Source organism: Acanthopagrus latus, chromosome 20, assembly GCF_904848185.1.
Source record: "Acanthopagrus latus isolate v.2019 chromosome 20, fAcaLat1.1, whole genome shotgun sequence".
Lineage (NCBI taxonomy): Eukaryota > Metazoa > Chordata > Actinopteri > Spariformes > Sparidae > Acanthopagrus > Acanthopagrus latus.
Genome location: NC_051058.1, coordinates 20,315,663 through 20,333,903, shown reverse-complemented (window position 1 = coordinate 20,333,903; position 18,241 = coordinate 20,315,663). Strand labels below are relative to the sequence as shown.

General features: G+C 43.8%; 1 protein-coding gene across 1 annotated transcript in view; it reads left to right on the top strand.

The window, feature by feature from the left end:
- Nucleotides 1-11,193, top strand: part of meox1 (mesenchyme homeobox 1) — a 74,966-nt gene extending 63,773 nt beyond the window's left edge. Inside the window, exons 6-9 of the mRNA XM_037081933.1 lie at nt 459-552; nt 1,019-1,969; nt 6,505-6,677; nt 10,403-11,193. Of these exons, the coding sequence (XP_036937828.1) occupies nt 1,474-1,969; nt 6,505-6,677; nt 10,403-10,525 (792 nt within the window). The 5' untranslated portion in view covers nt 459-552; nt 1,019-1,473 and the 3' untranslated portion in view covers nt 10,526-11,193. The remainder of the gene's footprint in view (nt 1-458; nt 553-1,018; nt 1,970-6,504; nt 6,678-10,402) is intronic.
- The last annotated feature ends 7,048 nt before the right edge of the window (nt 11,194-18,241 follow it).

The window sequence follows — 18,241 nt, the reverse complement described above, 5'->3', positions numbered from 1 at the left end:
AAAGGTCTTAATGGTATTAGAGACATTACTTCATGGAGGAAGTGGCTTCCATCGTGAGCGAGCAGCCTGCAGAGATTAAAGATCAGTGATCAGAAAATTAAATAATTACATCTCTGTCGATCCAAACGCGGTTAAAATTACAGTCGCTGCGGCAACAAAGAAGAAATCTTAAACAGAATATTTGTCTGATTTCTAGTTGAAACGATCTCATTACTAAATAAACGGGACTTGTTTATGGACAGTTTTCACTTGTTCCATTGGCAGATATTTAAAAAAAAAAAAAACTTTTTACAAGCAAGAAACACCTTGTATTCATTGGCTTTTTTTCCAGTGTGCACATACAAAAAAAAAAAAAAACCCACACACACAACCCGCAGTCGCAGTGTTTGCTCAGAGAAAGTATCAGCTTGTGTTTTTTGAAATATGGCTCTGAAATTTCATATTGTGTTTCACTAAAGTGAGAAAACCTCAAGAGGTGTGAGAGCCTGCACAGCCTATATCAAATCCAGTCCTGCTATCACCTCAAAGAAAAGTCCAGCCAGGTGGATTTGGGTGTGTAGCATTAATGTCCACACACACACACACACACACACAGAGTCGTAAAAACAGAGGGAGAAAAAAGGACTTTTTGGATTGGAGAGGACAGGCGGGGATCAGGGGTGCAGAGGGAAATGGTTCGGGTTAACTTTCCACTAAAGGGTGTCAAAAAAGGAACTAAATTGGGTGTCAGAAAGCGCTAAGGAGCTGAAATAAGTCCGGGTCCCCCCCCCCTCCCCCCCAGCTCTCATGTGGGTGGGTGCTCGCTTTATATTTTACAGACAATGTCCCTTTAAAAAAAGCCCCGCGTCTGGAAAGCCCATTAGATGTGCATATAAAATTTCCCCCGTGATTAATAGTTGATGAGGCAGGGTTGGTTGGAGGGTACTACCAACATGTGGCCGGCAGGGCTCCTCCTCTGCAATCTCACGTTACACTCCATAAACTTGCCACTCTTTCCCACCTATACATTTAAAAAAAGGAGGAGGGCTCACTTGTCAAGAATGCCTTAGAAGAGTTGTGAAAACAGCCAGCCCGAGGAGGGGAGTCATGCAGTTGCGGACGCAGCTCTCCCGCCGAGCCACAAGCCAGTCAGATCAGTCGGGGAGAAGAGGGTGTGTGAGAGCAGGACGAGAGGGGGAAAGTGTGTGAGAGTGTGTCAGGACCAGAGGCTCCGAAGGACGTCACGCACGCTCCCAGAGAGACGGGGAAGCACGCTGTCACAGGAAGGCGTCTATCCTCACGCGCTCTGGGCTGTGGAAGAGTCAACAGCCTCTGACAGAAGGTGGATGCAGTGAGACCACGATGAGCGTTTAGTGGATTTTTCTCAAGACACACATTCAGACTTGAGCCGCTTCTCGTGAGGTGGAGGTTCGACTCCTCTGCAGACTCGTAATAAGACGCTAGTCAAGATTGTGTGAAGTGTTCCCGGCATTAATGGATCAGCCAGCCAGCAGCTGCATGCGGAGCGCCCACCCCAGCAGCCCGATCTGGGGCTGCATGAGGAACCCTCACTCAGGGGTGCCTGGACCCAACCTGCAGTACCAGCAGGCCCCCTTCTCCCTCCACCAGAAGCCCGAGTTCCTGGCCTACACAGACTTCACCAGCTCCTGCCTGGTGCCGACTGCGCCTCACGCCGCCTACCCCCGCGACGACCGACCGTACCAAGAGAGCCAGGGGGGCTACCAGAGAGCCGACTGGCAGTTCAACCCCTGCGAGACGCGGCTGAGGGCGCCCGAGGCCTGCCCGCCCGTCGTCGCCCCTGTAGTGGTGGGCGGCGGTGGAGGTGGAGGGCCTGAGCTGGACAGTGTAGGTGGAGACAGGCTGCCAGGCGCCGTGCCCGGGTGTCTGGAGGGAGAGTACTCACCGCAGAGCGTGGCGTCGGCCGACTCGGACAAGAAGAGCTCCACTAAGAGGAAGAGGGATGTCACAGGTGAGTCAGTGGGATGGATGGGAGTCGGCTGGGGTGTGTGAAATATAGCATCCAGAAACTCACAGAGGAGGCTTAGAAAAGGAACAACACACTGATAAAATGCACATTTGGGAGCATTAAATATGATAGTGGACATTCCTCTATTTCTACTGTACACTGGTGTATATGAAATAAAGAAAAGATGAGGAGGAAACATGGAAACCTGCCAGGGGAAGCAGCACTCTTGATCTGGCTTAGAATCAAAATGTGAAATTGATTCTAACCACATGGTTTGAGTCGCCAAACATCTGCACACAGGTGTAAAAAAAAAAAAAAAAAAGAAACACAAATTCTCTGTTTCCTCACTGAATTCATCTTAAAGCTGCGCTCTCACCACATCGCTATGCGAAAGGTGAGTAGGTGAGAAGACTTTTGTGTTCAGGACACACGCTTTAAGTAGCAGTTGTATCCTCTGATTGTTCCAGGACCTCCAAAAGGCTAAAATGATTAACGGGGACGCGTGAACGTTTGATTGCGCTCCCGTATCCGCTGGAAATGGACTATTGTTTTATAACAGCGTGAGCACATTAAGGGGAAAAGTGCTTTAAGGCATCACAGGTGCTTCAGACTGCATTTGGTATCATTTAATAAAAATGTAGAAGCCTCAAAAGTGAATTAAGTTTGAATTAAGTGAATCAAGTTCTTTTGTAAATCAGCAAATTGATTTTAGAGAAAAAGAAAGTGGTAATGTAAAGTTATTTTTTTTTGTTTTCTCAGCTGCTTCATCAAACAACAGCGAGCCAAAATAATATAAAAATACTCACAGCAATGTCCTTAAATATCCTCACAGCTGTAAGCTTTTGGATTATAGTGCAATTCATCCCCCCGCGTCATATTTCACACTTTGCTAACAGGAAGCAAAAGAAGTAACCGATATCTGTGACCAACTAATACCTTAAAGTTGACGTTAACAACCGGAGCAACAGGCTGACGGAAGTGTTTATATTTAAACTGAATCTAAAGGTGTAAAAAGTCTTAATGTGCAGAATTTCACCCCGACAGACTGAAAATAAAACCGCGTCCAACACATCTGGAACGTTCACGTTTCATCTGTGGGAACCTGCTCGGCCTGTTTGCTCTGTTTCCATCACACGCAGGATGATTTACGCAACGAGACTGCAAAGAATTCAGAAAAGTTTATAATAAATAGGGGATGTTTTTCTACTTTGGAAAAATTTGGACGCCTCAAAAGAAAACTGTGAAAGACTTCAAGAAGGTTTTTTTTTTTTTTTTTTTTTGTTAATGAGGTTTGATTGCAGGAAGAAAACAAATCTTAATGTAAACTCTAATCTACTTAGTTAGTCACAGTGACTCCTCTGATATTGTGAATGGACTTTAAGTGCTTCAGTCTCATTATCTTCTTCATCAGACTTAATCAACCATGGCTGATTATTAGAAGCATGAATAATTATTTGGAACAGCTACACGACCGACGTCTGCAGAGGATGGTGGGGGCGTTCGGACCCCCGCTCCTCCTCCGCTCCCCTCTGCTTCTTACCTTATTGTAACCTCCACTCACTACACTGAAAACATGCCAGACCACGTCTGGTAAACTCACTCTGCCTGCGAGCCCACTTTTTACATTCTTATCCATTGACATTTTCCTGTCGTTAAGCCGTAACACAATCTCCCACTGAGCGCATGCAACATGTCTGACCACTACATCAGCTCTTGGTTTCAGAGGAGAGACGTTCAGTCTTCAGTCCTGCGTCGACTCGCTGGTGGTGGAAGAGCATATATTAGGAAAATGTCCTGAGGGCACCGAGCTGCTGTGCAGTCTGTTTTTACAGATATGGAAATGCGGCGACGACTCCAAGACCATGAACTCCAACTGGTGTCTGATATCGACTTTAATCCAAAGTTTGACCAGTAATTCTGTTGAAAATACAGAACAAGCCGCTTTAGTCTCTGTTGTTATTATTAAATAGAGTAATCTGAAGTTTCATATAAATTAATGATGAAAACAAATGAATAAAAGTTCAGATTTATCATAAAATAAAACACTTTTAGTAGCAAAATATAAACACTTATTAATATACTAATTTAAAATATTTAAAATGAGGATTATTTAAAATTCTGCTGATTTTGCTACACATTATGGAATTTATTTATAATTAATTATTTATTTATTTGTCTCTAATTGTAACTGCTTTTGTGAAGCATCCATAACTAAGTACAGTTAATAAATATCTCATGTTACAGCCAGTAGTGTTGGAAAAATAACTCAAAGGTCGTACCTGAGTAAAAATAAAGATATGTAGTAAGAATATTACTTTGGTAAAAGTGACCGTCACCATATAGTAAGTAAAAGTCTCAAAGTATCAAAAGTAAAAGTAACATTTTACATGTATAACTACACTAAATGCTAAAAAAAACAACAAAATAGAAACAACAAAAAAATGCAGAAATTAGAAACACTCAAGTAATTTTTAATGCCTCAAGATTGCACTCAACTACATTACTCAGGTGTTAAGTTTCATTCCATCACTGAGTCTTTTATAAAGCATTTATTAACACAATTATTCATTTGCCATCAAGCACACATCACCTGTCTATACCCAGTAATTAACACTTAAATATAAGCTTATATCAGCTCACAAGTGCATCATAATGTGCTACACACTATTTATTAATTGATTATTTATTACATGTGCTAAATAATGAGTTTTAAATAAAGTTTTAAACATACTTACTGACTCACACATTTTCAGCTCCCTTAAAACAATCAGTCATTTACAGCAGCTTTAATTCAGTCCTGATGAAGACAAACCATCCGCCCCATTTATTACAGCTTACGAATGATGAATAATAAGGTTTATTTTAAATATAAAACATCCTCGCTCACTGTGAAATCCTGACATCCATCACACCACGTGCAGTAATTCGCTTTCTGCTTTCTTTAATTCAGACTTGATGAAGACAAATCTTTTGCTCCATCAACCCAAAACACACCGAAGTATGAAAACATCCCCATTCATTGTTAAATCTCACTTTCACACATAATCTGCGATCAATCACACGTGCAGCTTTCACTTAAAACAATCACTCATTAACAGCAGCTTTAATTCCGTCCTGATGAAGACAAACTCGTGTAAACTTTTTGCACCGTCCAACCACAAAAAAAAAAAAAAAAAAGGCACCAAATGTTGTTTGTGTTAGAAGCCCTGCTGGGTGCAGAAGCCTTCTCCCTGCAAGTTTACGGTCTCAGGCTGTGCTGGATATTTATTGGGGGCCTGTTTAGTGGGAACCAGTATGAGTTCTGCCAGGTGTTCAGTCCAACCAAACCTGCTCCACACAGCTCCGGACCAGACCAGACCCGGCGAGGCCGAGCAGCGCCGGCACGCTCTGGGTCAGCGCGTCATTAATGACACTTAGACAACAATACGACAGGGTTTTTTTGTGTGTTTTTTGGCGCGACACATAGACACACACATGCTCACACACACACACACACACACACACGTCCTGGTGTGCCCAGTCACATCTGGTCCAGGTACTGCAGACCATTCCACATCTTGGCTCGCTGCTCTGGCGAGCGCCGAGCAGAACTTCTCACTTTTGACAAATTAGAACCATTTTCTAAAGATTACATCAGCTGCCGGTGTCGCTACCAATGCACAATTATAACCCGAAGTCTCCCCTTTTTAATACGCAAGAGGGGTTTTTACTGAGAGTTAGATCAACTAGCTTTCATTTTTATTCATTGTGGTAAATGAGGTTTATAATTCTGCTATTTCCGAGGATATTGAAGGCAAAGAGCTCCATAAATCTGAGCAATAAACGGCATAAACTCTTCTGAGGGCTTCGGATAATACCGGACCCCGCCGCAGTCATAGAGATATCTCGGGCTTTTCCTTGACGCAGTTGGCTGTCATGTAGAGATGAGTTAATGCGAGTGCTCCGGAGGGAAATCTCCTGACACACACTCACCCACGTAGACCTGGACACATCCGCACCTTTGTTCTTTTGTTAGAGGCTTTAACGATGTTCCGCTGCATTCCTCCCCTAACTCAGTCCCTCTGTGGCCGGTCTGGTGGCCCCCTGCCCTGCTCCGATGTGCTCTCACACACAGAACCAAGAGTCAAATGTTCAAAATGCACGACTTCAGCGTGGCAGAAGGCAAGGAGAGCAATCACAGAAATGTACGTGGATTTCTCTGCGCACAGACGCTGCAGGTGGACTCATAAGCTCGGGTCAGGGTGGTCTCTTTTTAAAGCGCTGGTTTAAGTGTTTACTATATGAGGGGCCTCCCACTTAAGGGTCTTTGGAGTTGCGGTTTGTTGGTCGGAAAGGTCCTTCAGGTCTGGTTAATAGTCGACGAGAGGCTGGTCAGCAAATGAGTGCAGAGCTAATTCAAATCAGATCAGCTCTGGGTGCTTGAATCACCAATTAAGACCTGTAATGTAGAGAGAATATCTCCTAACATATCTACCTTTATATAATATATGCATAACTCCCCTTAAACTTCACAAAACAAACTTTTTGTTTCCCTTCAGATATCCAGGAGTCCAGTTTTAAGGTGGACTCCAGCTGCAAGGCCCGGAAAGAGCGCACAGCGTTCACCAAGGAGCAGCTGAGAGAGCTGGAGGCCGAGTTCACCCACCACAACTACCTGACCAGGCTGCGCCGCTACGAGATCGCCGTCAATCTGGACCTCACAGAGAGACAGGTACACCGGGATTTCCCCCTCACCTATAATCTACCTAATCTGTCCCTCCAGATCAACTCCCCTTTTATTTATGAATCAAATCTTATCTATATAGAAACGGTTTTTATACTTATTTCTGCAGATTCAAAGGTGAAAACAAATATCTGATCCCACAAATCACCTCTAAAAAAAAGTCTGTTAGAAACATTAATATTGCAAAAACTCAAACATACGGAAAGAGAGCAGAATGATCGTCTGACTACGATGTTACTCGTTTCCCACCGTCAGACTTTTCTTGTGGCAAAATAACTCAGATACCTCGAATGGTCATTTCATCTCCACGTAGAAATAGAAATAGAAATAGAAATCCAAATCCAAATAGAAAATCTGAGAAAATGAATAAAACAAATAAACCTTCAAACACATTAATCAAACTGTGCGACATTTTAAATATCTCTCATTCTACTATATAATAACAAGATAGTTGCATTTAAATCTGAATTAAAAGCATTTTCTTCACAATATTTCCTGTGGTGGAATGTAACTAAGTAAAGTCACTCTATCTAGTATTTCCATTTTATTCTACATGATACTTTTCACTCCTTTACATTTCAGAGGAAAAGGTTGTTTTTTTTCTTTTCAGCACATTGACAGTATCCTCACTTAAAGTATCTGATATTAAATGTACTTAATCATCAAAAGTAAAACTGTGTCACGCATACGATGGAAATACACAAGTTAATACCTCAGAATCGTACTTTAGTAACTGTACTTTGCTACATTCCATCACTGCTTTTTACATATTGATGAACCACAACGTTAAAATGAATTTGTTAGGAATTAAAACCGGAATATAATCTTGTATGACACTTTGAGAGTAGTTCTACTTGTAATAGAGTATTTTTAGACGCTGGTATTTCTACTTTGACGTGAGAAGAGGATCTGAGTACGTCTTCCCCCGCTGAACACTCGTCATCCTGTGGTTGCGGCAGAATGTCGTGCAGATTTAATGAGTGGGCGGCGGCTCCAGACTTGATGAAATGGGCCGAACATGTGTGGATGCTGCTGGATTAGACCCCAGTCTGCCTGTCAGGCCCAGTGTCCCAGCTCCTCCTAATGAGGCCACGGTGCCACAGTGACCACACATACTGCCGTCTGCTGCTAAATCTATTTCCCAGACCTCTGCTACACACACACACACACACACACACACACACACACACACACACACACACACACACACACAGCCAGGTTCCATCTTCACTCTGAGCTCCCACTGCAACTTTTCCAACTCATCCTACATGCTCTGGCGTTCTGCCGTCCTTTCAATCAGTCACGACGAGCAGAGAAACTCGGGGAGACGAGGAGGCTCCAGAATGTGGGAAGAGATTCATCTGAATCCTCGGATGAACAGTGGGATGTGCAGAGGTCACCCAAAACTTCACTGCCCTGAAATTCTTAGTCTAAAATGGAGAAATAGATCCCCGAGCTGCTGCAGTCGGTCACAGATTGAGTTTAGTTCAACACTCTGTGTTCAATCATTACGATTATGAAAATGGTCCCATATTAAACGTCTCATATGATGCTGGTCAGTCCAAAAAGCTCAGCCTGCTCTGATTGGTCAGCTCTCACAGGCCTGAGCAGGCTCCGCCCACCATGTTTCAGCATCAGCTCTCTCAGTGTTTTTGCAGCCGCGGCCATGCGGAGGGCGATGGCGGTACAGGTGTGACATCACAACCTCACAGATGTCCTGACGGCTTATTTAAAGGCACAGCGTCTGAATTTCAGGCTGCATTCCTCCATTGACTGAACATTTAGACACTTTGGAAACATTCATCACACTAACAACCTGTGAATCTAAAGCATCATATATCCTCTTCCACTGTGCAACATTATCCTCCACTGTGACAAACAACACTTGAATTACCGAACTTTCAACACAACTTTGACACAATACTTGTATAAAAAAAGACAATTGACTCCTGATGCAAAAGGAAAAAAAAGTTTAAGGTTCACAAAATATGACAATTCTTGTCTTCTTATTATTAACAGTCATTGAACTCAGAACACATTTCTAATAATCACGGTATCCAAGTGTCTAATTGTTGATATTTTTGACGACCATACAACAAATGTGTGTTATTCCACAGCTGAAAGTAGTCCCTTACCTTTTTTTAAATAAACCAAATGTTGGCGACTCGTTTTAAAGATGAAAGTCTTAAGGAACGATTCGACCAGGTGCAGCAGAGAGGCTAAATAGTTTTTCTGGTATTTGTTAACAATAAGATTCATTCTCAGGTCATAAAACATGAATATCTCTTTATCTGCTCCATCAGTAATCAATTGATAAAAAACCCCCTATAACTTTTATTTGTCTGGGTGTTTTAGAGCAGTGAATTATGGTCCATCACATCAACAACTGCTTCCCCCCTCACTCGTCTTCCTGCCTCATTTTCCCTGTAATCCTATGGAATCTCAGGAAGTGTGTGTTTTCACCGCTATTCTTGGCCGGACAGTAAAAGTATGATATCATTCTCATTCCAGCGCAGTGCGAATGACACAGATGAGCACTCTCCACACTCTGAGTACATCCTGTGTAGGCTGACATCCTGATTGTTGACTCTCTTGACCCGGCTGTCTATACGATACTCTCCTGCCTGCGTTTTCAGAGATTTTCTGTGCCAGGACCTGACAATCCACCCTCCTTCATGCAAGGCCAACGCAAACCGAGCCAGCGTAGACCGTGCTGGGAGATTTGTGGGGGATTATTTGTCTGTTTTTCTGCTGACCATGTTGTAAATTGTAGTGAAAAATTGCAAAACAGAAAGTAAAGCCACAGTGATCCTGTTTCAAGTTCAAATACGGTAAAAGAGATATTCTGCTCAGTGTCTGTCTGAGTTTTATCTAGTATAAATACTTTTTTACTACTTCTTGGACAGACAGCTGAATTTACAGTTTCAATGGTGATAAACTATCAGAGCTGCAACCAGTAGATAGGATTATTTTCTCAATTAAATGCCTTTAAACCCAAAAATGTTCACTTTACTTTTAGAGAAAACCTGCAAATATCTATATTTGAGAGGATAGAACCAGAATTGGGGGCAATTTTGCATGAAGATAATATTTAAGTAATCAGCATCAAAGTGTACAGAAACATTATATTAGCCCAAATGTTTCCAACACAGTATATTCAAGGAAACTGTGCTTTTCATTTGGTTGCATGTCACTGTAACCTCCAGGTGAGAGAAGAAGAGAGTCGGGAAACTTAAAGCAACGTCAGTAAAACTAAAACATTATCTTCAGATCGATTTCCATCAGGAGTGGTGGTTGTCTTTAATCCCTCAAGTTTGACCGAGGGATCATTTGTGTTTATTCCTCCCAAAAAGACAGATTACTTCACAATTAATTCACCTGAAATATGTCTGTCTTTAGTTTATATTTCACTTTGTATTTTTCTCCATGTATGCTGATGACACTGCCTAAATATTTTAACCCAATTCCATATCAAATCAAGATAGTATTTAAACTTGGTCACTCATTTAATAGATTTATGGTTTGGTTAATGTCAGAAAATGATGAAAAATGTCAGGATGATGTCATCAAATGTCTTGTTTACCGTCACAGAAAAGAAAGGAAACCAGAAAATACTCACGTCTAAGAAGCTGGAAGCAGAGAATTAGTTTTGATCGGTTATCAAAAATCGATTGATTGTCTAATGTATCATTTCCTTTGTGTCTCCACAACAGGTGAAAGTGTGGTTCCAGAACAGGAGGATGAAGTGGAAGAGAGTGAAGGGCGGACAGTCGTCTTCGCCCAACGACCTGGAAAACGACGACATGGACTCGGCCGCCTCGCCCAGCTCCGAATGAACGGAGGCGGTCGGACGCTGACAGACGGGTGCTCGACTGGACGCCAAGCTAACGCAGCACAATGCAACCCTTCGACCATTTCTTTGGAAAGCTGCAGGAATCAAACTTTTTGTTTTGTTTTGTTTTAAATCCCCCCCTGGAAGAAATCACTGAGCATCTCCAGATCCTTGCTGTTGTAAATAGTTGATTTATGTCCATAATGAACTGCATTTTGATCCGCTATTGATAGGTAATGTGTCGAAGAGTCCTCCTCGTGTTGCAGCGACTGTGTTTAAATATTAGAGATGATACTTGTAGGTCATTGTAGATCAGTGACAGAGTCCAGACAGCAGCTCTGAGGCCCAGCGATGACACATCAGAGCCTGACGTGATTGTGTTTGAGTGCATCCCTCTTTGGTTCCAGTATTGTAATCATGGCCTTTGACGCTTGACTACAACCACCTGGGAAAACTCAGACTGCACACGTGTTGCCAAGCCATAAGTGCCTCCGAATCAGATGGTTTGTTTTTTTTCATTTGTCAGTTTCTTTTTCTCCTAGATGTTTTTTTTTTTCTGTTTTTTACTATTCTTTTTTATACATGTTGAAAGTTATTGATAAAACACAGATGTTGCCTGTTTCTGCAAATAGAATAAATCATCTGCTGCAAAACGGGGAAAAATATCTTCATAATTTCTTCCAACCGCAAAACAGCTGAGTTAAGATCGGACAGTCGATCGATCTGAAGCCTTGGCTCGTGGTTTGATCACGCGTGGATCCTTCAGGTCAGACGTGACACTCCCTTGACAACCAAATAATAACTGAGTCGAGGTTTGCTCACCTTTTTCCTTTCATGTTAGCGACTGACATAAAGGGTAATAAATCGTGTGTGTGTGTTTGTGTGTGGTTCCAGAGATACATCACTCATATCTCAGACCATTTATTAGTCAGGGATTTAAAAACAGGTATGCTTGTTGAGCTCATCGACGGCTGTTTCCTGTTTGGAAAGACAGCGAATCGTAGCTGTGGAGGCGTCATCAAAAAATGGCTTCATCATCTTTTTGTGCCAGAGCCAGACAGAGAACAAGACTGAAGCAGCTGTGGAGGTTTTTCTGAGTCAACATAATAAAATTACAACTTTAAAATGCCAACATGAGCAATGGACCAAATGATGGGGGGGGGTCAAAACTCATCAACTCACAGAGAAATACCTGAAAACTCCTGTCAGGCCCCTCCTCTCGCCTGACAACGTAAAAAACAAAACAAAAAAATAATCTCAACATCATCACTGAAACATAAAAATTCTATAAAATACCAAAAGACTCTGCTGCATAAACAAGTCCATTGTAAAGTTCTTCCTATCTTTTTGTTTTAGCTGAGTTTCAAGGTCTCTCTGGATAGATTGCGGTGGATTCAGATCACCTGTGTGCACGATGTGGACACCGGCTCCTAATTAAAGAGTGAAAGCAGCTTGGGGCACTTTCCTCTCTCAGCCAATCAAGGTGTGAAGACGCCGTCAGGTGAAGGCTTAAGAGAGGCGGAGTCGCTCTGATTCTGTTTCTTACTTGAGAGATCGTCACTGTTGGTTAGGCGTCCTGCATCAGAGCCGTGCTTCAGATTTTGTTTATCTTAACCCCTTGATATACAAGCTTGTCCACATGTTCCAGTTTAATCACACTGGAGACTTGAGGTGGAAAAAAGTACATTTCAGTTTCATTATTCCCGGCTCGCTCTCTTCGCAGCGACAGAATCTTATCAGGTTCGCTGTGTAATCTGGGTGTTCAGGTTTGAACACCGGCCACGTTTTACACCAAATCCCTTCCGATGATGCCATAATTATCTTCATTAATATCTCGCATGTAGGTCGGATATCCCGCCGGGGGGGGTTCAGACCAGAACCAGCACTCATCAACGCCCACCTAGATCCTGTCTGCAGCTCCTTAATCCTTAAGAATGTTTTCCTAATGGCAAGTGGTCTCCTTCAGCAGGCCCGCCGCAGATCAGCCTGATTGGTCTGAGGTGACCTGACGGAGCTATAAGTAGATCTGTGTGTGTGTGTGTGTGTGTGTGTGTGTGTGTGTGTTGCTTTTTTACACACCCCATCACTTGTCTTTCCAGTCGGCTCACAAAGGGCCATTAACCTGACAAAGGTGGAGTCAGGCTCCAGAAAAGCTGAAAGTATTTGGCCCCAGCTCCGCTATTTTCAACGGAAGCATCTGGATGGGGCCAATTTGATCTCAACCTGAGTGGAACCTCGACAAACCCACGCACGGGGCCCCCAGGACCAGAGGAGGGAGGGAGGGAGGGAGGGAGGGGAGGTTGAAAAAAGAAAAAAGAGAAGAGAGCTCGCTGGCTGCTGACCACTTGCGTATGATGGAAAAGGGAAATAATAGGTGGGTATGGGTGAAAAGACGGCTTCTCAAGTACAGGATGTTGTTGTAGCAGGTAGCCAGTCATCCAATTTCCTGCTTCCCAAAGAAAACAAGAGCCCGAGCAGAGGAGTCCCCAGACTTACAATGGTGGGCCTATGCTCAGACTCCGGCCAACCAAACAAAGCCTACAGAGGTTACTGCCCTTTCTGCTGGTCTGCAGGGACCGGAGCTGGAGGAGGGGGTGGTTGTTCCCCACACACACACACACACACACACACACACACACACTGTCGGGGTCAAGTGTTACTGTACGTCTGACCTCTGTGGGCCCCCGCTGCAGCTGCTGGGGGTGGAATAACTCCAAGTCGGTCCTGTGCCCGGTTCCCCCCCCCCGCACTCAGCCTCTATTAGGCTCTATTATTGTATTAGTGGTAATAGTAGTCAAAATAAACCGTGTCCAATTGTAATGATAGTATTAATATCAGCAGTGTAAACTAATGAAACTGGAATGTTGTTCTTTCACCATAGAGGCTCCTTTTAAAAGGCGCAGGGGTGGTCAAATTTATGGATTAGATTTAATTGGTGGTGTTGTGATTGTGGGATGTTCGACCTGCCAAAACTCCCGAGAATGGAGGAAGAGAACTCGGGGTTTTCCTTTTCACTTCTTCTAACCACGGCAGTAGCTCCGAACATCCTGTTCTCTCTCTCTCTTTTCTTGTTTTTTTTTTTTTTTTTATTGATTTAGGATAAATTCAAACAGGTTGAAGAAACCACATTTCTAAGAATATCACTCTGTAGATGAAACAGGACGAGTAGAAATATAGAGCAATCATGTGAGGGAGATTTTCATATGGAAGAGAACCAGAGAGAACCAGGATGTGGCATCGTTACGTATTACGTTACAGCTCAGAACCAGGATGAATCCAAGCTTGAATGAAATGTGGGAAGTTTTAGTCGTCGCATGTGATAATGCAGCTCAGAAGAGATAGAAGGGAGAAAAATATTGTGGGGTGACAAAAAAAAAAACAAAGCGAGGGAACGAAAGTGAGGTAACTGGTACGTCCTGAGTTTACCCCTGTTTAGCAGGTACTGGACCAGATCTCGGTCCAAAGGATCCAGTCCCTAAACCTACAAGGTGTTGCTTTCAATAAGGGTTGAACTCAGGACTTGCGAGGGGACATAAAGTGGTCATAAAAACTTTAGCATGCTCTGTAAAAAATGAATGTATTTTACTTTGAAATTATTTTGTTGTCCCGTCTGTTGCATGAGTTTCAGTGAGGTTGAGCGTTTCTTCATACCTGTGCAGGTGCAAAACATGGATGCTGCGATGACGTGGTCGCTGTCACGTGTCTAAAAAGACCGGAGAATAAAAAACAATATCACTCTCCGCCGCTCGAGTCTCACCGTCACTCAGAATTTAAGGCAGCGGCCACCAGAAATAAGGACGGACTCGATGCCAGCGTCGTCTCCGGAGCTGTGATTATAAAAGCAGACTCAGCTGCAGGAAACATTCTTGAAATAACTCCTCGTCTTTTTGAATACAAGCGAAGAGCGTTACGAAAACATTGGTCAGAGTTCGCAGCCGACGGTGACTTCACCCTCGGCGCTCGGCAGCAGAAACCAACACGCGGAGGTTTTCTGCCACGAAAAGCACAGATTGCCAAACGCTCTGGAGTGGACCGCGTCATCGGACGAAGGCGAGCTGTGGTTACACGAGCAGCTGTGAGCGCCGTCTTTTTAAAAAAACATTTCCAGTTGTTTTGTTTGCTGCGTCTACAGTCGACCTCAGACCGTTCACAAGTATTGACGTTGGCAACGCGGTCTATAAATACAGGTAGTTACAAGTGACAAACATGATTCATGCGACTATATTTTAATCCAGCATCCCAATGCAGCATGAGCCAAAAAGGTTGAATGAGTATTTAAACATGTGACGTTGTATTTTTAACATGTATTTGTAGACTTTGCGACATCGTGAGTCATTGCGTAGTGTTTTTCCTCTGTGGGTTTCCAAACATGGATCAGTGTTTGAGGGCTTTAAGCTCATGGAACTGTACATGTAGATGCAAATGTTCATGTGTTTGGTCACTTTTCTTCCTTTTCTTTCCAGACAGTTTCCCCAGCTGTCACGCTGATAACCATTAGAACTGAGACTGGCCCTCAGTAGAGTGTATACCTCCACCAGGGCCCAACAGCCCCTCTTTTTATACTCACTCATAGATGCTAATTATGTCCGATACTTGAAGATCCATACATCGTTTACTAAGAAACAAACAAACATGGCAAGAAAACAGCCATACAGGGAATAAATTCCTGGACCTGTCTCTTTATCTGGATCCACACCAAAAGTTAACTGGGTCTATTCTGGGCTGAGACTCGTCCTCCGCCCAAGTTTGGTGGAAATCCGTTGGGTAGTTTTTGTGTAATCCTGGTCACAAACCAACAATGTACAGACACAAGGGGAAAACACAACCTCTTTGACCCCAGTCCTCTATTTCAGCTTAGTTCTTCTCATATATTTAGTTTTTTTTTTACACAAAATCTGACTTTTGATTATTTACTCCCTCATAAAAAGTTATATTAAAACATATTGATCACCAAAAAGTGAATCTGTTTTGAGTTTATTCAATCTCATGATTATAGAAACGAAACGTTTTTGCATCTCAAAGTTCTCAAAGTAATTTCTGAAGTGTTTCTATTTCAAAACAAAACAAGAGACATGTAAGCGTGGGATCGTGGGAGTCATTCTGAAAGAACCAACAATGCTGATGAAAATCTATCTAACATGAAATTTTCATGGACGAGGAAACATTTAAAAGTTTTATTCACATCATGTTTAGTTCACTGACTTCCCTCCTCACTCTCTGAATCTCTCTCAGAAGTCAAAGCGACCGGCGATCAAATGAATCCTTGAACAAACTGACTGATTTCTCTGAGTTTGAACGCTGTTGGCGACAGTCCACAACTCAACAAAATATGAGAAACGTTGGTTTGTTTTTTTGACGTTTTGATGCAGAAACATCTCGAAGTGGAGAACTTTACTTGGAAAAAGATTATTAGTTGATAAAACCAAAACCTTCTCGATGTCGTTAAAAAAAATGTACTGGAGTTTTTTCCCCTTTTTACATGTGTTTCCATTTTGACTGAAAGGAAAGTTGGAAGGAGAGAGTGAAGGAGTGACATGCTGCAAGAATCATCAGCTTAACTTGATCCTTTTAAGACTTCGGTACATGTCGAGCGTCGTCAACCTGCCCCAGCAGTCCTCCGTGCATTTATTTTGAAAACCCCCGCGCTGCTCCGACTCCGGCTCCAGCGGCTACTTGGCGGGAAAAAAAAACTCTTGATGGATCGCCGGAGGTGTGAAGGTCAGCGCTACCAGAGGCGAGCGTAGAAATTAAAGCATGTCGTCCCCCCCGCCGGGCCCTGCGCTGTGCCACGGGAGCTCCATCTGCACGTTGTTATTGTGTACTGAGACGGCGGCGGCGTCACTTCAAAGACGCCGTCTGCAGAAACTCTGACGGGCCGATGTGGACGGAAACCGCATCATGATGGGATCATATAGTGGAGGAGGAGGGGGAGGAAGGAGGGCGACTTGTCCGACGTGACCTCAGGAATACTCAGCAGAACCGTTTTCAGCCTCTGTCTCTTGTTAATTCTCATCTTCTCAAGTCCGTCATGAACGTCTCTGTCTCACCTCGCCGACGGCTGCAGAAGACCAGAGGAAGCTGGGTTCTGTCAGACGAAACGGACCCCGGAGAGACTTAATGTTACACGACTGTTCTCCCGCCTTCCTCTCCGAGATCCCTCATCCAGTTACCTGAAAAGCGACCCGTCTCTTTTCTTTTCATCCCGTCTGTTGTTTTAAAAACCACCTGAGAATCTGTTTTCTCTGCTTCGGCCCTCCTCTTGTCGTGTTTTTTTTTTTTTTTTGAGCCTCTCTCTTGAACACGCGAGACAGAAACCGGCCGAACAGCGAGAAATGGAGGCGGAAATATGCGATGTCTTCCGCACATCCTCCCAAGACGGCCGTTTGTGTTGATGGAGGCGCACCAGGAGCATGTGTTTGCATGTTTTGCATGTGTGTGAGTCGGCCGGTGTACCTGTGGGTGACCGAACGAGCCTGGCGAGTGTGCAGCGGACGCTGGACACTCATGCAGCCGGCCTCTGCTCATCCTCCCCCCGCTCGTCCAAACCTCTCGGCCTCTCGTCTCCGGTGATTAGCGGCTCCTGCAGGAGTTATAAATCTTCCATTTCCATTGCACAATCAGTCAAGGCGGGCCAAAGTTGAGGCGCTGCACGACATTAAATTATCTGAGACTTCCTACAAAGGCTCCTCTTGGATGTTGCGTTTTCAGGCGACGTGGATCCCAGAACCTCCCGGACCTCGAGGACTCGCAGGTCTATGGCTCCCTCTGGTTGGTACTCGGGGGGGTCCAGCAGCAGTTTGACTCTGCAAACCATCACACAGAGGAGCACTCAATCACGCTGTTCGCTGAGCAGAGTGAACATAGAGGGCCTTGTTCAGCGGAGAAGCACACAGCGAGGACACACAGCGTGAAGGCAGGAGAGAGTGTCCGGTTCAAAGACGACAACAAGAACCAGAGGAAAACAATCACAGTCCACGTCGTGTTTGTGACGCTGCAGGACACCGTCGGCCTTCCAGTAGCAACTCCAGTAACTTTTATAGAAGTTTAGGCTAAAAAAAGAGCTGAATCAAAGATAAACCACTTCTGATCTGCTGTGAGCTTTTTCTTCCTTTAAGGCCTCGACGGCACCAAACCAGAAACTCATCTGATAAACGATGACTTTCCATCTCGCTCGAGGGACGCAGATCTCCTACGAGTCTAAACGTCACCGGGACACAAAATCCTTTTGTAGAAGTTCGACTTGTGGAGGAGCTGATTTCTTGTGCTCATCGTTCAACCGCAGATATTTTCCAAGACTGGTTTGATGCTTCAGCCCGAAGTACTGTTTTAAAGTTGGTTGCGAATGTGAACAGTGTACATTCAGACCTGATGTACTGACCTCCGCACTGATTTGAAAATAAATATTCAAATATTGGTATGAAATAGCTTCAGCAGTGCCGGTCACACCAGCCGAGAGCGTTGTTGACTCTTGCAAACGGACACGTTTAAGTCACCGTTCACCAAAAACACTGCAGGAGAGTTGAAGACCTGCCATTTCATTAGCTACATTCATTAAACTACAACTCGCTGAGATTAAAGAAAGTCCACCTCGTTAATAAATATGTCCTGTTATTAGGACACAGGATCCACTCTGAGGCCTCCAGTGCTGAAGTAACACAGTCTGCATGATCTGTAATCCTCCCCAGAACCAGAACCGGGACAGTTTATGAAGGTCACATTT